Consider the following 22,036-nt stretch of genomic DNA (forward strand, 5'->3'; position numbering starts at 1 on the left):
ATACATTTTAATTAATGATCTATATGGATCAAGTGATAATAAAAAACGGCTATTGTATTTATTCTGATTAAAATAAAAGTTTGTTTGTCAAAATAAAAAAAAATCAACGAAAAAAAAATATATATTGTTCTTTTTTTGGTCGCAAATGCGTCATTTCCTTTTTTTGTTCCTTTTTCTGGTAGGTTTTCGCAGCTCCGACTCGGGTACGACTTCGGCTCCATTTTCTTGGAGTGGAGATTTTCACCACACCAATACACACACTTGCAACTTTTTGTGTATGAACACAAAGTCGAAGGAGAAATCGTGGTGAAAAATCTAATACATATAAAAACGGCTCCGCGGTGATTATAATTGCCATACTAATTTGAGCCGCCTTCGGACCCGTTTCTGAGCCGAAGTCGGACTCAGCTTCGCCTAAGGCGGAGCGGATTCGGACCGAGGTCGGACTTGTTTGCTTGAAGGGATGGCCATAAACAAAAAATACCGAGACTGGAAACTCGGCGGTCAACTGACGTTTGCCTACAAGCTGCGAGGTGTGGTGAATGTCGTGAACCTATCGTTGTGTTCGTGTTCGATGTGTGGTGAATGTCGTGAATCTATAAATGTGTGCGTGTTAACGTCATTTACCAACGTGGTGGCCATAAACAAAAAATACCAAGACTGGAAACTCGGCGGTCAACTGACGTTTGCCTACAAGCTGCGAGGTGTGGTGAATGTCGTGAACCTATCGTTGTGTTCGTGTCAAATGTGTGGTGAATGTCGTGAATCTATAAATGTGTGCGTGTTAACGTCATTTACCAACGTGGTGGCTTTCACATATATTCACAGACAGCAATGTACACAAAAGGGTTTTGGGGGGAAAGACGTACGAAATTTTCCAGTCTTGGTATTTTTTGTTTATGGTGGTGGCTTTCACATATATTCACAGACAGCACTGTACACAAAAGGGTTTTGGGGGGAAAGACGTACGAAAGTTTCCAGTCTTGTGGCCGTAAATAAAAGTTGAAATTTTCGAACAAAATCTAACGAAAACAACAACAACGATTCACCAGCCCAGAACTGATATTCAGTGGAAGTTCCCGATGGCCATTATCATAATTTTTTTGACAGATTTGGTTTCGGTGAAACATTCACAGTTAAAAGTAAAATGTTGAAATTTGGGAAATTGTCTACGGATGTTATTCTTAAGGTTCAATTTTTTAACATTATATATTTAAGCTTATACATTTATATATTATATATATAAATATTCAATATTATGCTTTCTCATAATCTATAACATTGTAACACTGCGAAATCGCTATTTTTGTTATATTCCCAGAATTTTAACGCATGCCAGAAATTCAAGGTCCCAGTGCGTAACAAATCCTACTTGCCGATGAATACTATCATTATGTTTGTTCCACAACAAGAGGTTTGGTTTATTTAGGAGATAGTTTTAATAATTACTAACCTTTTCTATAACTTTACTTTCTCACGAAAACAGGCATGGGTTGTTGAAAGAATGGGTCGCTTTCATGAAATAATGGATCCTGGAGTTAATTTCTTGTTGCCATTTATTGATAAGATTAAATATGTCCAGAGTCTGAAAGAAATAGCTATAGATGTTCCTAAACAAACAGCTATTTCTTTGGACAATGTTACGTTGAGCATCGATGGAGTTTTATATTTACGAATTATAAATCCATACAAAGGTTTAAAAAAATCTTGAAGAAATAGTCGAGTAAAATTTAAGCATAAAATTGGTAAAATCTCGGAATCCAGGGAAGGTCGATGAAACTGTAAAACTAGTATGGACACTTGGAATCACGGCACCTGGTGGATAGCGACAAAACCTCAAAGTAATATAGATTATTTTCCGATTTGCCGTTTAATGTAGTTTCAATAAGAAAAAAAACAAAAAATACCTCGAAAAAAATTTATTTTACGAATTAATTTTATATGAAGGAGTATCAATTTTATAATTGTAAAATTGTAGGAGGTCTTGAGGTCTTTTTTGTTCTTTTCTTATCGAAACTACATTGAACGGCAAATCGAAATCTATATCATTTTGAGAACCTCAAAATGAAGTGGTAGATGGCGCGGAAAGCTATTTCCCTAGTCCCAATCATTCATGGTATAAAAAGAGAAGGTATGATCATTAGAAAAAAACTCTGTCCCTTCAAGCAAGAAAACGGAGTTCAGAAAAGACACTCGGACCTCCGACCGAGAAAAGCGGGGTTACACTCACACACTTGCAACTTTTTGTGTATGAACACAAAGTCGAAGGAGAAATCGTGGTGAAAAAACCAATACATATAAAATCGGCTCCGCCGTGATTATAATTTCCATACTAATTTGAGCCGCCTTCGGACCCGTCTCTAAGCCGAAGTCGGACTCAGCTCCGCCTGCGGCGGAGTGGATTCGGACCGAGCTCGGACCTGTTTGCTTGAAGGGATATCGAGAACTACTGTCAAAACTTAAAAATGGCTACTTAAGGTTTTGACAGCTGCCCATTGAAATTGTTATTTTAAACAAATTTGTCTTGGAAATTGTTGTTGCTTTTGACTTTGCCAAATATTAAACGTAAAAACCTTATTACCCCATTTTGTAAGATTGCGGCCCTAATGATCATACCTTCAGCCCTATTCTGCTATTCTATTCACGTGAATCGAAAGATTTCTTTCCACTATCACGTCAAACTGGATTTGAAAAACTTCTTACTTTTGAAAGCAAAGCGTTGTTCCCGCCTGTTTAAGACATTCTAAGGAAAAAAAATTTACTAATACTTAATTTTAACCGCCATTTAAACGCTTCTTATTTTAGACTTTCACGTGAATCGAATAGCAGAATAGGGCTGCTTGTCTTTTTATACCATGCCAATCATTGTATATGTATATATTTCTATAGTACTATCATGAAGTCGAATTTAGTATTACTTCAAGTCACCACTATTTTGAGGTGGCGCTCAGTGCATTTATTTCATAAAAATTCTGCTTTTTTAAGCTGCCACTAGAGTTCCTAAGATCGTTTGTCTTCATGATAATACTATGGAAATATATATACAATGGTCCCAACAGGGTTGCACTAAGGTCAAATAAGAAAGTTAAAAAAAAAAAAAAATCACCGCTCTCGAATACAACAATTTTTAAGGATCGTTTACACTGTCATCTGTATGAAAGCGTTCAATCGGAGTTGCTGTCTCATTTTAGAATTTGCTCAAACTTTGTAGGGATGTTCTCTAGGACTGTAAGGAAGCAAATCCATAAAGATTTAAGCCAGAACTATAATTGACTGAAGCTACGTATGAAACGGAGGGGAACAGCGCTCGCAACCGCACTCGACGGATGAAAAGTCATAGAAAACAATAATTGACCGAAGCTTCCGACTCCGTCAGCCAATTATAGTTCTGGCTTTAATTAAGTTGCGTTATTTCCCCGCTGCCCGCATTTGAACTTTTGCAAAACGTCATTTTCATGTTACTATAGTTTTGCGTCTATTGAAGATATCTTTTTGTTTGAAACGGCATTTTAAAGCTTAAGAATAGTAATTTTTTTAATAAATATTAAAAAATTACGTAATAATTCGCGACCTCAGAAAAACAAGGTTCTAACCGACAATTTTGAAAAAAATGAGTTGTATATCAAATCTAGGTAAAATCGTGGTGCTCTTTCCATTCCCGCTATCTATTTTGCTCTATCTCTTTCCGTTTCGAAGATAAGCTGGGCTACAGAGTTCTATCTGCACAATTTTCATTTGAGATTTAAACAATAAGGTTCTAACTTCCACTTAGAACTTTGTTTCACAAAATATCCAGAGATACAGAGTTCTATCTGCCTCTTTTTCGATTTGATTTGAGAGCAATAGGGTTCTCACTTCAAACAACGTTGCAGTTAGAACTTTGTTACATGTTTAGACGAAAAAATTAAATGCTGAGCAACTAGACTTTGTTTATTATTTTGAAATAGAATTTATTCTCAAAACTATAAATAATTGCTGTAATCCACCACTCTTAAACAAAAAGAAATAAATTATTTAAATCTTTTTATTTCAACGCATTCCAAGTCTTCAATATCGAACAACTAAGGTCACATGAACAAAAACTGTACATAGAACCTTATTGTTCTAAATTTAACTGTCTCATCGTTGAGCAACGAAGTCCTATACGGTTTTTTAAAGTCAAATTAAAGGGTTAAAAATGTGTTTTTATTAGTTTTTTAAGCTAAAATCTTGAAGATTTTCTATACACTCATCGAGTTGCAAACAAAAAATCAAACTTTTCATACACAGTGACGGTATAAAGGTGTTTGAATATTGAGAAGCGTTTTTCTCAAAACATACTTAGGTGTACTTAGAACCCTGTTGTTCTAAGGTAACGAATTATCCCTGAATTAAAAACAATTTTTGAAAAACTGGTAATTTTGCTGATTTTTCATGGTTTTTGACTGTCTCCGGAACCTTGGCTATTGTATGTAGGAAGCTTATACTTACCAAATATTAAATAGAGATATTTTTCAACATAATAAATCTTAAATCAACTCGATATCTTCAATAGACGCAAAATTATAGCAGGTAACATGAAAATGAAGTTTGCAAAAGTTCAAATGCGGGTAGCGGGGAAACGCAACTTATAATTAAATCATCATGGATTTGCTTCCTTACAGTCCTAGAGAACATCCCTACAAAGTTTGAGCAAAATCTAAAATGCTACAGCAATTCCGATTGAATGCTTTCATACGGAAAGACAGTAAACGGTCCTTAAAAATTGTTTTAATCGAGAGCGGTGAAATTTTTTTTTAACTTTCTTTTTTATTTGACCTTTTAATAATGCAACCCTCTGCTCGTTTTAAAGATTCATCCACTTTCCCTGGATTCCGAGGCATAAATCTAATTTTACTCCACTAAAAGAGTAAATACTGATTTATATTTTGTTCAGCTTCTTATGGTGTTGAAGATCCTGAATTTGCTGTCACTCAACTCGCGCAAACGACAATGAGGTCTGAATTGGGAAAGATGTCCTTGGATAAAGTATTTAGGGAGAGAGAATCCCTTAATGCGAGCATTGTAGAATCTATTAACAAAGCCAGTGAAGCTTGGGGTATTACGTGTCTCCGATATGAAATTCGTGATATAAGAGTAAGAATTGTTTTCTTCTATCAAACTTTTGATAGCATGTTTTATTTAAAGCTGCCAGATCGAGTTCATGAAGCCATGCAAATGCAAGTTGAAGCCGAAAGAAAAAAAAGAGCAGCAATTTTGGAGTCTGAGGGGATCCGCGAAGCTGAAATAAATATTGCAGAAGGCAAAAGAAAAGCAAGAATACTTGCTTCTGGTAAGTAGGCACTTTTAATTAATGTTAAAAATTCAACGGTTTAGATGAGTCAGCAAAAAAGGAACAATAAACATTTAAATGATAGAAACAGAACATAAAATGACATAAGTTTGATAATTATTATTTTATGGATTAAAACTCAATTTCAAACAAATTAATTTATACACTCGAAGTTGAACACAACTTTTGGATTTTCATTTTCAACTTGAGAAAATTTCCTCAAAGCTTATTTCATCTTCAAATTTTCAAATATAAAATTTTTCAAAATTTACAGGTCCCGAAAAATTTAGAAGTTTTCCGAGCAATCTTGAAATTTTAGGTTGAGATATCAGGGGGTTCAAATCCCGTTCTGTGATATTTTGAAATAAAAAAAAAAAATCCCAGTTTCACGCTAAATTCTATTCTCGATTTGTAACAAAATTAAAACAAATGTCTTATGTTGAATTCCCTTCAACCACCACATTGAAATTCATTTAAGGAAAAAGTAGCGACTGCAAATCGATATTTTTGTTTTTTGGAATTCGACATAAATCTTTTCACATGATAAATTATTTACCACAACCGAATATTCCTGTGCAAAATAATTAACAAAAAAAAAAAAACAATCTCAACTACACATGGATGTTTTGTGTAAGAATCATTTTATGTTAAGAGATGTTTTAAATGTTTGGGATTTAATCATAACAATAAAAATTGCAAAGCTGAGAGTAAGTTCGTCGCCCGAAATTTGTTTTGTCGTAAACGATAAAATGCACTTTTTTAAACTGTATGTATTAATAGGTTTTTGAACGTTCTCTTTTCGTTACTATTATGAAAATTGTCCTATCGTTTACCATTACTGAGATAATTAGTATACTATAAAAGTATTTTTTGAAAAAAGGACTCAATGTTCTATAAGGACAACGAATTTAAAAACTTTGGGCTGCATTAAGCTCTGCGCTCCTTGCGGTTTTACTCTACTCTTAGAGGTGCATTTTATAAGAAAGGAAGAAAAAGCGCATTTCATAGACATCTTAACATTTTATAAATGAAAGGAACCTAGGTTCCTGATCGTAGTATCAAGGAATCTTCGACTAATCCCGTCCAAAAACGTATTTATAGACAGGAATTTAAGTATAGTTTTAACTTGTCGTTTTATAAGCCAAAAAAGGATCAGTACGACGCACAGAAGAGTATTCGACCCCAAAATCCGGTCATAAGTGAAAACAAAAAAAATTGCATTCGACCCGTTATTTTTTGCTTTTCGCATTCCTCAATACCCATGCTAACTAAAACCGGTTTCAAATAATAACTGTTGACCCCCTAATTCCCAAGATCTTAGTCTAAATCTAGTCGATTTTATAAACTCAGGCCACAAAAGCTTATTTTGCTTTTTAATCATTAACACTGCAGTCTGTTTTTTATTTTGATTTGTGATAATATTGTGAAAAATTTTTGATGCATGTCCAAGGTCAAGGTATGTACTTTATGTAAATACAGAAATTTCCATATAATTTATTGAAATATTAAAAATTGAAATGACAAGAGTGCATAGAAAAACGTGAAAATTTAGGAAATTTCCGTTAGAAAAAAAAGTGTTTTTGTATGAACGGGGAAAAATTTTTCTTATATATTTAACTGTACATCTTTATCATCTCATGCACATAAAAAAAATTCCACATTGTTCCACCTTTTTCTTTAATGGGGTTTTTTAGTCAAATTGCCTTTCGTTGCTATACTACTTATGCCTACTTATTTTCAAATTTTTGTTTTCTTTAACCTTAAAAATGAACTAAATAAAATTGAAAAAAAAAAATTACTTAATTTTTTTTTTTTTTTAATTAACCCGAAAATTTTTTTCAATGTAACTTTTTAACCCTTTGCTCCCGGACATAAAATACAAATTTTTTGAAAAAAGTTTTGATATTTTCTAATTACACACTAAAATGAAAAAAATAATGATTGTACTTGTACTAGTAATGACATTGTATAAGGAATGTTTTGAGCTGAGAGTACAAAAGGAGAAGTCCATTTTTTAGTAAGAAAACACTAACAAAGTAATTAGTAGGTGGTTTCATGCTGAAACCACTAGGAAGCAAAGGGTTAATGCATTATAACCCTTCAAGCAAACAAGTCCGACCTCGGTCCGAATCCGCTCCGACTCGGGCGGAGCTGAGTCCGACTTCGGCTCAGAAACGGGTCCGAAGGCGGCTCAAATTAGTATGGAAATTATAATCACGGCGGAGCCGATTTTATATGTATTGGTTTTTTCACCACGATTTCTCCTTCGACTTTGTGTTCATACACAAAAAGTTGCAAGTGTGTGAGTGTAACCCCGCTTTTCTCGGTCGGAGGTCCGAGTGTCTTTTCTGAACTCCGTTTTCTTGCTTGAAGGGAAGTTTTAAAATAATGTTTTAGGCCAATTGTCTGTGCGTCGCACACAGGAGTATTTGACCTCAAAATCCGGTCAAAATTATTTTTAATGTTTTTCTTATTGGAATTGGCCTAAAACATTATTGAGTAATTTAATTTTTTCAATTTTATTTAATTCATATTACTAATTTTAACATGAAATTTTTAAATATTGATAATATTTCAGGTAAAAGAAAACAACAATTTTAAAATAAGTAGATTTTTAAAGCAACAAAAGGCAATTTGACTAAAAATACCTCAAGACTAAAAACCCGCATTAAACAAAAAGGTGGAAATATGTGGAAATTTTAGACTAAGATCTTGGGGATTAGGGGGTCAACAGTTATTATTTGAAACCGGTTTTATTATTATTATTATTAAAGTTTATTAACTATAAATTAAAATTTACATGTTAATATTAGAAAGAGACTTAGCTGCTTGGGCTTCTGACTCTTAAGAAACAGTAAAATTAATATAAATGAAATTAACAAATTTGGAAGTAAGAATTTTTTAATAGTATACTTTTATATGATTAAATTTTTAATTTATAATTTATGTAGTTTTGTAAAGGTGTGAATTTCTCGGATGTATTCTGGGTCTAGATTTCTTAGAATCTCTGCTGCTGAGGAAGTTGTGTTGGTTACGCTGGAGTTAGATGTCAGGGCTTTACATGCTCCAATTCCCAGGATGTGCTGAACATCAAGCGCTGCTTGACAGGCATCACAAATTGGAGGATTTTCTTTTTTTAAAAGGTATTGATGTGTCAGTGTTGTGTGTCCGAGTCGTAGCCTTACTAGAGTAGTATTCATCTGCTTTGAGGTAGAGGTAGGGTAGAGCGGTCGAGATTTATCAATGTTGTTAAGTTTGTAGAAGTGTTGGTAGTTGTGCCAGTCGTTGAGTTTGTGTTCCTTAACTTTTCGGTTAACTTCACGCAATAAGTCCTGTTTTGTCAGTTTAGGAGTGAAATATACTGGGGAGAGGTGGGCATCATTAGCCGCTTTATCGGCATGTTCGTTTTTTGGAATGCCGGTGTGGCCAGGAATCCACATAAGGTTTATTTTTGAAGAGAATTTAATAAGGTGGTCTCTTATTTTGCTTATAATATTGGTAATATTGTTGGGATTTTGTATCGCTTTTAAAACTGCTAAACTGTCAGAACATATCACAAAACTTCCACGTAATTTTGATGTTATTGCCACTGTGTTGAGGATTGCTATTGCTTCGGCGGTGAAAATAGAAACATGATAAGTGAGGAGACTTCGATGTTCCATGGGGGAAATGCTGGAGAGTATTTTTGGTATTTTATAACAGGTAATTCCATTGACTTGCCAGTTGTTATTGCTGTGGAGATAGCTGATGGTATTCGCTTTACACATAGAGATTTTCTTAGACATCTTCATCGATGATGGATCCTTGATTGAATGCTAGTTTGATATAAAGCTTTGTTTTGGTCTCAAGAATACGTTATTCTAGTAGTGGAAGACCTGCTTCCGCCAATATGGTACGTATTGGAGTTTTTGGGAAAGCATTTATGCTTCTGCGGGCGGCTTGATGATAAGGATGATGATGTTTGTCGTTGATTTAGGAGAGTTACCGTAGATGAGAAGACCATAATCTATCATACTTAAGACTAATGATCTAGTTATATTACAAAGTGTGTTTATACGTGCAAAAGATTTTTACTAGATAAGTAGTTTACTATGTTTACCCTAGCAGCTAGGCTCTTCTTAATTTCAGTACAATGGGTCTTAAAATTATACTTATTGTTAAAATAAATACCTAGAATACTGAGATTATCAACATTTTCTAAAGTTATATTATTTAAATTGAAAGAAACATCTGTGCGAGAATTTTTACGACATACATGCATTGCCATACATTTATCTACGGATAATTTGGCCCCTGAGGTGACGGACCAAGTCAAAATGTCTGTTAGAACATTAGAAAAAAGAGCACAACAGCCTCGTAGGCTGTTGTGCCTACATAGGATGTATACATCGTCGGCGTAGATGCAGTGGTCTAATTGGGAGTATTTGGTTAGTATAGAACTAATTTCATCGAAGGCAATTAGAAATAGCACGACTGATAATGGAGATCCTTGGGGGATGCCATTTTGTAGAGCATACGATTCTGAATAACAATTATTTGACTTAACACAGATTTTTCTATTAGACAAAAATGACTTGACATAGTTGAAGATTTTGGGGCCAATTCCCCAAGATTTAATTTTATCTAGAATTTGGTGAATACCGATTCTGTCAAAACCCTTCTCAAAGTCTAAGGACAAGGATGGTCACATGGTTACGAGCCGAAAGAGCTTTTGTGATGTAGTAGTCGATGTGAAGTAGGGCGTCGGAGCAGCCTTTGTTTCTTTTGAAGGCAACTTGATTGGGACTAGTAAGGTTTTTTGATTCTATGAACCACATGAGTCTTTTGGCAATTACCTTTTCCAGGACCTTAGAGGCCCAGGGGATGAGTGAGATTGGTCGATATCCATTCACATTTTTATAAGATTTATTTGGTTTTTTAAAAGGAAGAATTGTTGCAAGTTTCCAGCTCTGAGGAATAGTGCCTGTGTCAAGAATGTTGTTGTAGAGTTGTATTAGCCTGGATTTGGTAGAGGGAGGAAGATTTTTTAACATCGTAAACAGGAAAGCTCGAACATATTTGAGTTTTGTTGATTCTGTTTGTTCGAGATCGTTTTTTTTCGAGTAAGTACTCAATGTTCGTAAACAATACTCGACTCGTTTGGTTCTCTGATACCTACACTGCCGTACTAAGCAAAAAGGGCGCATGAGCCAAAATTCCAAAATTGAGTTAAGGGCATATTTGACATCCTGAAAAAATTCCTCATTTATAAGTTAACTAAAAACAGCGCATTTTCAATTCCAAGTGGCTCAAAATAGTCAATGAAGATGAGCACAACGATATTACTCCGCTGTATTCCTCAATAGAAAAATGCATTTATTACTAACTCTAAAAATTAAAAAAAAAAAAAATAGATACGCATTTGGAAAGCTTGAACAATATATAATTATTGTGTAAACTAAAAATTATAATTTTCCTACTACAAGTTGCTTAAAATCATTTTTGAAAATGATTACATTTACAATTCTCAACCTTTTCCCTTATCAGTAAAATGTATTTATCTCAAAACTACAAAAATGGATATGCGCCCTTTTTGCTTAGCACGGCAGTACACACCTCAAGCACACCAGTCACTTGCAAAAGTCATTTTTCTCCTTTTTTTCATTAAACTTTAAAACTGCCATCTCGTCGTCGCACAGTGGTTCCATTTGTATGGGTAGTGCGGTCAAAACTCTAAATTTAACGAAAACTGATGGAAACTAAATTAAATTATTAAAAAAGTAATTTTTTACATAAATTATTTTATTCTTAATAGAATTACAACAAAAAATTTAAAATCTCAGTGGATAGAGTCGATTTTTGATTTTTTTTTAAATTTCTTTCGTTAGAAATCAATGGGTCCGAAGTTAATAATAGTCTATTTAACAAATCCGTGTTTGTTGACGTCCTTGATGTTTTTCGGGTGTTTTTCGAACGGAAAAACTTCACATCTTTGTTTTTGGCTTCAGCTGCCTCCTCCGTAAATTGCCCTATAGGCAATATTGAATGTTTTACTATTTGGCCGCCATGTATTAAAACCTTGTGCACTGAAGCTGGCAATGGGTACCAAGGATACTCCGCAACAATTTCTCTGGCTTTATCTCAGCATTTATTGCAAAACAGCTTGCCAAAGTTTTCAAAATTACAGCAAATCTTTCTATTATCGACTGTTTTACTCCAGTTATTTGGGAAGATACAGATGGGTTCGCGAAAAATCTGCGGGTAGTATTTCCATCATTGGAATTGCCTCCACCTTGTTTCGGCTTGTCGACTATCAACCCAATTTGCCTTAATTCTCCTTGGATACGTTTTTTTGTGCGTAGCTTGGAAAAACATCGACTTCAGTTTTTTGGTTTACCAAGTTCCTGATGACTTGGTACTGATGTTTTGACAATTTTACCTCAACCAAAAGCTTCAAAGCATCATTCGTGTCAAGTTGTTTAATTTGAATATTTTCTTTGGACTGGCATTTTTTCAAAGATGAAGCGATATCTTCATCTACGATGTCAACGATCTCTGCAATACGTCTCCTTTTTGTCCTAGATGAGCTTTCCAAAAATGGCTTTTTTGGTCTGGCATGAGGTTTTTGTGAGATATTCTCATCTTGTTGGTCTTGTACAGCACTAAAATCTTCCTCGACATCAAGCCAAGCACTGTTTTTAGATAAAAGTACGTTTTTCTTCTTTGAGCAGGCCTCCCACCTTCTTTAAAAGCATTTACAAAGATTAAGTATCTTTTTCTTGGCTTGCAAATCTTCAATTTTATGAGTTTGTTTAAAAACTGTCCAAGTTTCGTTGGCTTTTGCAGCACTGCCAACTTTTTTAGCCGAATACCAAATATTAAAAATATCGATTCGCTTGGTCATATTGATTGAATCTAAAATCAGTGTTTTATTGCGGGTCAAAATTTTTAGACTTGCGCCAATCTGCGCTCAATAAGTCATATATATTCTGAAAGAAGAAAAATAGCACTAAATTTTGATGTGTAAGAGATAACCGGCATTTAGCGGCATTTGCTGTTTTTTTTCCTCAGAAAAACACGAAAAATGAGAAAAAAAAAAAAATTAAAAAAAAAAAGCTATCAAAATGCCTTTATGATATATTTTTTTAATATTCCAAACACCTTTTTTCCAAAATTAACTTTAAACACTCTACAAAAATTGATCAATGCGAACTCCTATTTTCAGATATAATTTTTTTTTCTAAACTGCGAAAAACACTCAACTTCGTGACGCGACTGAGAACCAACAACTAATTATTAATGAGAAATCTTACTGTCACTTAGTTGTCCCGTTATCATAGATAATTACTGCATTAAAAATAAACAATTTGATAAACCTCAAAATTTTGACTTATGACCTATGGGAGGAACCACTGTGCGTCGTCGTTCTGCTTGTGCGAAGCAATCCAGTTGTGAAAAAAATCTATACCCGCATTGCAAAACGATCTTTTTTGTTTTCATTTGTTCCTATTCAACTTACATACATCTCAGTCCTTCGCACTTAAGAAATGTATTTAAAATTAACTCTCTCTTTCCCACTCATTATAAGAACTTTTTGAAATGTTGCAAAGGATTTCTTCGTTGTTATGATTTGGAGTGGACCCATCGACAATTTGAGGGTTGAAATTCGTTTTCACACAATTTTTTTCTTATATTTGTCACGTATAGCTAAAACTGTTTCTATTTAAATTATTTTTTAAGCTAATATTAAGCTAATATCAGTTTCTATGAATATATTGAGAAAAAAAAAACTAATTCATAACTCGAAGAGAAATGTATTTTTTTTTCTTTTCCTTGTTGGTATCAACATTTAAATACTATCTCGCTCTCTCCCATTCAATGCATTCCACCCATAAACAAAAAATACCAAGACTGGAAACTTTCGTACGTCTTTCCCCCCGAAACCCTTTTGTGTACCGTGTTGTCTGTGAATATATGTGAAAGCCACCACGTTGGTAAATGACGTTAACACGCACACATTTATAGATTCACGACATTCAACACACATCGAACACGAACACAACGATAAGTTCACGACATTCACCACACCTCGCAGCTTGTAGGCAAACGTCAGTTGACCGCCGAGTTTCCAGTCTTGGTATTTTTTGTTTATGCACCACACCTCGCAGCTTGTAGGCAAACGTCAGTTGACCGCCGAGTTTCCAGTCTTGGTATTTTTTGTTTATGATTCCACCTATAAAAATCAACCCTCTCTTTTCTTCTTCATATATGAAAGAATTTTAAAATGTAGCTAAACAATTTAATTCTTATGTCGTTTTCTCTCACTCCTATGAGAGTACCCTTTTAGTACTTATTTTTGCACTTTTGAAGGTTTTGTGTTCTTTGACGCCACAAAAGTGTAAAAAAAAAAATTACTCCGGAGCAATTTTAGTACTACGGAGTACCCCGGATTTACTCCACATTTTTAGTCAGATTTCCACCGATTTGCACACGGACTTGCACACACACTTATGAATTTGAAGTTTGACATTTTTAAATTTTGTTTGAAAATTGAAAAATGGGAAAAGTTTTTCTTTCAAACTCTTTTGTTATTAACAAAAACAACCCTTATGAATATATTTTCTACTGTATTATATTCCGCCATATATATTTCTTCCATTTTTTCGTTAATTCTTCGCTTTTTCCAAAATGAAATTGAAAACCGAATAAAAAAAATTTTCAGCCAGTGTTCTTCATCAATAAAAAAAATCCTGTGCCATATAACAAAAAAATCCCATTTTTTTCTGCGTTGATGGGATATTTTTATTTTACAATTTATAAAATCGAACTAAGGGTGTGTGTCAATTAGGGTGAAAAACCGATCAGAAGCATAATGAAAAATATACCAAAAGTAAAACTAAGTCCGCTTCTACACGAAGACGCAAAGAGGGACGCGCATAAGAGCAAGGGAGAAACAAAGTTCGAAAAAAGGGAAAGAAGATTTTCTACCGTGAGTCCCGGTAAAAAATTTTGTGACTCTTTTTGACATTTCCCTTTGATCTTGTTCTTTTTTTTGCTGTTCTGCTTTAATTTAATTCGTCGATTGTGGAATCTTCTTCGTCGGTCGTGTATTATTTGCGTGTATAGTAACGTTTTTAATTTATTCAGAGCAAAGGAGAAGTCGATCATTCTCTCTCCCTTGTTCTTATGTGCATCTCGTGCGTCTACGTCTTCCTGTAGAAGTTGTCATACGAAAACAAGAACAAAATAAAACCAAAGAAAATAACTGTCAAATTTGCGTCTTCAAAAAAATAATACAAAATAATAATTTTCGGATAATATTTCACGTTTGAATTTGTGTCGGAAAGAATCGGAAAGAAAAAACAGCAAAAAGCACAACCCGTCGCAAATATTTTGACAGTTCACTGCATAGCATCGCATTTATTTTAAATTTTCAACGCGCCTAAGATTTTTTTCGTAAATCTGTCCGATTTTACAGTCGGAAGGGTAAAAATCATATGAAAACTGAAAAATTCGTACAAATCGGATACAAATCTCTTCCGATCGGCTACCATCATAGGGCTGAGAGTGAAAGAAAACGACATTAGACACATGTTAGGACCCATCGCGAATTTTCATCGTTGAAATTTTCTGGCGCAGAATTTTGTTCTACGTGCGACATCCTTACTTGTTATATGATTTTTGCTGATACGCTCCGCTCTTTAACGCCTTGCGTAAACGTAGTCCTATACTTAAATACTTCTTCGAAGTAGGGCCACTCTCTTTTGTGCTCACCCGAAAAACTAGGCAGCTCCTGAAAGTTACTACGATTCAAAATCGTAAGTAGGGATGCCATATCTTGGTCTCGAAATGATGGTTCAAATGAGCGTTGGTGTTTATGAGGCGTGGAGTGTATTTAAGTCGTAGACTTAAATACTTCTTCGAAGTAGGGCCACTCTCTTTTGTTCTCACCCGAAAAACTGGGCAGCTCCTGAACGTTACTACGATTCAAAATCGTAAGTAGGGATGCCATATCTTGGTCTCGAAAAGATGGTTCAAATGAGCGTTGGTGTTGATGACGCGTGGAGTGGTTTGGAGTTGATGGGACTGGGTTTTGGCTGGGAATCTCCTTAGACTTTGCTATAGAACTGTTCAACAGCGCTTGATGATTAGCCTGTATTTGTTTAATAATTTGAAGCTTTGCTAATTTAGATGCTGCTACAGCTGGTTCAGAGACGGAAGGGAATGGTTTCTTAACCTTCTAAAGTTCGAGCAACTCCAACAACTCCTTGTCACGATCAGCTACTGCAGCCTGTGCAACAGCAGAAGCTTCCACGATCATGTTGATATCCTGTTCACTTGGTAAATCGGCAGCGGCAGCTGCAGACAAAGTTGCCTGAACACATCATCATCTCTCCGTGACTCGATGAGACTCCGCATTACAATATACAGAAGTTTAAAATCAGTGTACATCGGTTTTTCCTACTTAATCCTCTCCTCTTTTCCTTAAAGCTCGCACTGTGTTTTTAATTTTTTATAACATTTTAAGGGTATTCTCAAACAAAAAAACTCCGTCGGGTCGTGAAAATAGTAGAAATAGAAACTAGAAACGATTGATATTTTGAGAGAGTTCTGCTTTGCCTAAATGTACTTTGTTTGTGCTCATCTCATTTTTATTTTGATTTAAAAAAAACTTGTTAATTCATTAAAAGAAAATTGCATTCTACAATTTTTGTACGTACCTAAATATGTACTTTGTTGACAAAAATATATAAATAAATATACAGGGTGTCCCAGGTTGAGATAAGAAGATTTTGAGGGATGATTCTTGGGTATATTCTAAGAAAAAAATTGTTCTACAGAAACTCTCTATCTGCAAAGCTGATACCCTTTAGCGATGATTTAAGAAAACGCTTACTTTGGTAAGCCTTTACTCATGTTAATGTTAATAACTCCGTTAATACTTATGATAAAAACTTCTTTAATGTCTTTATTTTTAGAAGAAATTCTTTGTACATGCATTTAAGAAATATTAATATCTTTTTTTATTGCTCAGATATTAATGGAATTATTTTTTTCTTACCCATGATAATTTTTGACTTTGGGGCCGATTTTCTTCGATAAATGTGTTATAAACATAGTGTTTTATAAATTTATTCTTATGAAGAAAACAATAATGAACAAAAATGTTGTTCAAAAGTTTACCAGAAAACTTATAGATTTTATGATATTTGGGAAAACCTGCACCAGGTGAAATCTCAAAAAAATGTGTTATTTTGCTTTAGTCCAAAATGGGTACGAATTAAAAATTTATTTTTGTAGTTTAATTTAATTTTTGTTTACAACAATTATTTAAAGTATGCTCCTTGATTTTGTGAGCCCGTTTTTTTGGATTTTATTGGGAACATTAATTTATTCTATCTATTGTTTTTTAATGATGGTTCAGAGAATACATTCTTCTTGTTCCACAAGAAGTGCTATTGATGTCAAATAAGTAACGCTTTTCACTCCTATTCATAAAAAAGCCAATATTTTGCAGTTTGGAGAACTATGCAAATCATGTAACAGGTCCATTCCTTACCATCCAATGATAACAGTAATCTTCATCAGCCAATCTTAAAAATCGTGTCCTTAGTGGGCTGAAGCGTCATCTTGTTCGTAATATGAAGTAGCTATAGTCCAAGAGCTAGTGGCACATTTGACTAAGGTAGCTCTTGTAAGGCTAAAATGTCTCACAGTGGTAGTTTTAAGCATGCTAAGTAAAAAAATCTTGGTCTGGCAGGCCTCAACGGTGCACATCAGAGATCCAAATGAGTATGTTCGAACCTGTTCGAACAATTTCAATTTTTTAAAATGATCGTTCGTGCTCGATCGTTTTCTCTCTATACTCGTAAATCATCTTACCTACTCATAAACAAAAATACTCACAAACAAAACCATACAAATTGTTTGAACTCATGAGTATACTCGATCCTCAATACCCACGGACAAAATTACTCGCAAACAGATCGACTGTTCATAAACATTAGGCTTTACTCGAAATGATCGAAAGTGATCGAAGTGATCGAACGTGATCGAAAAATCATGAACAGTTTGAACAATGAAAACAACCACTTCCAATTTCTACGCCCTATAGAAATTGCATTAAATCGAAAACCGTAAGGATTTGGTATGAACAAAATACCAAATTCTGAGAGCCCTTAAGTAGGCCTATCAGCATATTTCGTTTGATCCATTACTTTTGGGTTATATATATATGACCTTGAAAGTGAAACTTTCAACTGTTTATTCCCAAAATTTGACTTTGAAATTGATTATTTCAAAAACTATTGATTAAAATGACTTGATTTAAAAATTAAAATAAAGTGTAATATTCTGCCTTTTGAAAACTGTATCATTCATAACTGTAGATGTTGCCGTCGTTTTTATATATATTTTTTTTTTATTTTGAGTTATGTTTTTAGAAAATTGCCCCTCCCTCCTAAACGGGGGGGGGGGGGGGTGGAGATAGACCCCCCCCTCCAATAGTAAAAAAGGTTTGTATGACGATGTGTGCATAAAAAGTTATTCAACGTTAAATGTCGAAAATAAAAGACAAAACACACGATTTTTTCTCTGAAAGCTAATATCTTCTAAACGATGGCAGCTATGAAAAAGTACATCGTTATCTTTTTTATGGGCTATACAAATACATTTAAAATATTTTCTAAAAACTGCATTTCAGAAGAGTTAAGTATAAAGAACTAATATTTTTGATTTTTGTCCAAATAATTTTTTTTTAATTACAGCGAGGGATAAAAACTTAATTGAAATAGTTAAAAAAACGCCATTTGACGAAAATAGACAAAACACGATATTTCTATATATACCACTCTTGAGCGCACTACCTTTAAAACGATAAGTGTTGCTAAAGCATATCTTCAGCTATTTTGTGGAAAGCGTTATAGTATATGATACAAGTTGAAAATATATGTCAAAAAACTCATATTTTGGAAGCTATGTACACAAATTCACAAATTTTGAATTTTGACCAAATCAAATTTTTTTTTTCTCTTTGAAAGACTACTTTAACAAAAAACAAAAAAAAAATAGTAATATAAAGGAGCACATTATCTACCAGTTTTTCAAAGACAACTTTTTGATAGGACTCATAGTTTAAGAGTAAAGAAGAAGCATCATTTCCTTAATGTAGTGGCGGAAAAATTAAAATTTGCGGTTTCATTCTCCCCGACATAATTAAAAAAAATAATGCTCAGAGATAGTGAAATCGGTCCAAAACCGCATGCAAACAAAAGTAGAACCAATGAATAAATTGTTAAAGTTGTACTTATTAAAGACACTCACATGCATTACGACTAATTTCAGCCAAAAAAATGGAACCTGAACCAAATCCGCGCTTCCTGTAAGCAGACATAACCAAAAAAGCATTTTTTTTTGGGGTGCCTAGGACTTTTGACCAAGGCTGTATATAGGGAAAATATCCATAATATTTTCGAAGCCTTTTGTTGGTTTCTGCTATGTTTTTTTTGTGCAAAAAATTATGTTGAATCAACACACGAAATTCTGATTTCTTAATTTTGAGAAAACTTTTTGAATGCATTTTATTTGAATTTCTAAACCGATAAAACTATTTGACATATTGCACAGTGTGTCGTCCGCTTATGATAAATAATTTTTTGTTTTATTAGAAATGAATATTTTTGCTATTGAAACATAATTTATAAGTGTTAACTCATATGAAAATATAATAAGCACAGCATGTAAGCAACGTTATGTATACAAAATATGCTCCAAAACATGTGTCACGGTGGGCAGGAAGCATCGATACGTTGCACAAAAATGTCGACAAAAACTACAAGTTGGGTTGTATTTGTTGATGATTATACGTGAAAAATCCTTTGGAATTGAAATCCTAGCTGCTCCTTTTCAAAAGTTATTCATATTTTTCTATTTCTAATCGGGACAATTTGGAATAAAAATCTTGGGGAGAGTACGATAATTTAGGCGACAAGAATTGATAACGGTATATTGTAGGGGAGTTTAATACAATAATTTTTTACTATGGGAGGGGGTCCATCTCCCCCCGTTTAGGCGGGAGGGGCAAAAAATATTAAAAAACAATGGCAACACTTACAGTTATGAATGATACCTTTTTCAAAATCCAGAATTGTACACTGATTCTAATTTTTAAATAAAATTATTGCAATTAATTGTTCTCGAAATAATCAACTTCAAAGTCAAAATTTGGGAAAAAAGTTGAAAAAAAACACATTAACTACTGTTTTCACCAAGACTGTAAATTTAAATATGAAATAAATCAATGAAATAAACTGCCTCAATTAATTTATAATCAAATTCTGAAAATTATATGCTTCTATGCCTTCTAGTTTTTGAGAAAATTGAAAATTAAAAAAACTACCTTTTTATCAGATCTGTATTTTTTAGCTGTTTTCGTGTTTACATAAACATAATGCTTGCAAGCAGTATGCTTAAGCTCACTTTTATACACTTCGCGTCACTTGAATAGAAACAACAATTTTTCTTTAGAAAATACCGATTGGCGCTTCGGTGAGGTAACTTAGTAGATTTTTGGTTTTGCATTTTCAAAGAGGAACTTTTAATAAACAACGTTGTAAAAACAAAAAACCCAAAACAGAAACCGTATGGCTACTAGTTGCGTTTTTTCGCATTACTTCACCAATTCCGGATGAAAACGAAAGTTTATTTCACTTATTCTAACCTTAAATTGTAGAAAATGTCATTTTCTTAATTTGTAAGAAGTTACCAAACACTATAGTAACTTTCTCCAATTAGGTCCACGATTGTGTACAGTACAAGTGCATTTTCAATGCTTAATTCTATTTGTGCATTTTCTGTGATGCCTAATGGTAGCTCGTAGCCCATAATTGGTTATAATGTGCAAATAATGTCAAAGTTTAAGACTGCTTTACTAAAATTAGTGTTGTCCATGATTTTTCATCATTTTTATCTAATTTAAGAGCTTGTTTCTATTCAAGTGACGCAAAAAAAACACTGTTTTTTGTGAAGTAATGCGAAAAAACCGCAACTAGTAGCCATACGGTTTCTGTTTTGGGTTTTTTGTTTTTACAACGTTGTTTATTAAAAGTTCCTCTTTGAAAATGCAAAACCAAAAATCTACTAAGTTACCTCACCGAAGCGCCAATCGGTATTTTCTAAAGAAAAATTGTTGTTTCTATTCAAGTGAAGCGAAGTGTAGGATTTGGGGTGGGTGCGAGTTTGGGTGAAGGCAAATTTTCTTCAGAATTTAAAAGTTTTTTCGAATTCAAAAGAAACTTTGTACATACCCAACCTTGACCTCACCCCAAATCAATCCTATAGTGTGCCCAAGCTGAGGGGTTGCAGGGGGGCAGCCCCTCCTTAGTCATCTCACTTTGATACGCCTTGAACTTCATATCTTTACCATTTTTATAAAAAAACCGCGAGATTCTTAGGACCAATTTCAAATGGCCTTAGCGAAGCAACGAAGTTGTCTTACCGGGACAGAGGACCCAAAAAGAGAATTTAAATCCTGAGAACCCGCGAAGTGAGTCAGGCATGATACTTTTAAGTTAACCCATTTATTCCCAAAGTCCTTTAAAACTAAAAATTCAAATTTTTGGTAACAAAACTTTATTAAATACGGTCATAGGAACACAAAAAAATCTTTTTAATTTTTTTAAAAAAGTAACTATATGTTTATTAAGCTGTACCCAAAACAGGTACAATGGGAGAATACGGGTTCTAATTTTTCATATGAAATTTTCTTAGAGCAAACTTTTTGAATGTTTGAAGCTTAGAATCTCAATAGATTTTAAGAAAAAAAAAAAACACATTCTGAAATGTAATGAACCACGTTTGAACAACTAAAATGTAGGCAAATCTTCTTGGAAACTGGCTGCGGGTTTGTAATAATTCCAACAGTTTGCCAGTGTACAAGTTAGCACTGACGTAAAACGAATTGATGAACTGTTGGTGTAGTTCGGCAGTCCATACCCTTATTACCCGCTATTGCCTATAATTCTATGTTTCCGTTGAAAATGTCGCCTTTATTCTTTTTGAAATATTGTTTCTTATTCGAGGTTCTTATTTTACTAGTAATAAACATTCAGCCCTACAATCGGGTTTATAAGGTTTTCCTCTTTTGGACTGTTTTGAACATTGTTGACCAAAATATTTGATCAATTGTAAGTTTTTGTCTGCAAACCTACTACGTTTTTGGAATGAAATGGTCATAAAAGGTCTTATTTTAGCCATTTATTTTTCGAACGTGAAGTGAATGTTTTCCAATCTGGTTCTCCATATTTATATAGCCTACTTCAAACTTATTGCGAGTAATTACTGTCAAATCACCCACATTTACACAACAGCTTGATTGAGATTATCTGAAGATTGAGGTTGTTATCACTCACAAATCAACATCAGTCTCCTAAGCAACATCCCTAATAACTAGTCCAGTGCTACCTGAGAAGTCATTGGTGAATGGATCATTGTTCAAATTTTCAAACTACATATAAATTGTCCTGGTGTTTACTCTACTTTAGTATGCTTCAAGGTCAAAGCCGTCATTTTGGATACTTTCTTCGCTCATATTTAGAAGAAACAGGCATAAAATGTGGCATTCTACATTGATTTGAAATTCATTCTAAAATAAAATATATCTACAGATTTTCAAATTGTATCCAAGCGGGTACACCTTACTTCAAAGTTACTAAAAGCGGGCAGTAATAAATTTTTTAAAAATTTTTC

General features: G+C 33.8%; 1 protein-coding gene across 1 annotated transcript in view; it reads left to right on the top strand.

Annotated features, from left to right (window-relative positions):
- The first annotated feature begins 1,056 nt into the window (after nucleotides 1–1,056).
- The window catches only part of LOC129905228 (stomatin-like protein 2, mitochondrial), a 146,687-nt gene continuing 125,707 nt past the window's right edge, over nucleotides 1,057–22,036 (top strand). Inside the window, exons 1-5 of the mRNA XM_055980667.1 lie at nucleotides 1,057–1,189; nucleotides 1,322–1,414; nucleotides 1,487–1,694; nucleotides 4,916–5,115; nucleotides 5,167–5,311. Of these exons, the coding sequence (XP_055836642.1) occupies nucleotides 1,148–1,189; nucleotides 1,322–1,414; nucleotides 1,487–1,694; nucleotides 4,916–5,115; nucleotides 5,167–5,311 (688 nt within the window). The 5' untranslated portion in view covers nucleotides 1,057–1,147. The remainder of the gene's footprint in view (nucleotides 1,190–1,321; nucleotides 1,415–1,486; nucleotides 1,695–4,915; nucleotides 5,116–5,166; nucleotides 5,312–22,036) is intronic.

The sequence above is a fragment of the Episyrphus balteatus genome, chromosome 1, assembly GCF_945859705.1.
Source record: "Episyrphus balteatus chromosome 1, idEpiBalt1.1, whole genome shotgun sequence".
NCBI classification, from domain to species: Eukaryota; Metazoa; Arthropoda; class Insecta; order Diptera; family Syrphidae; genus Episyrphus; species Episyrphus balteatus.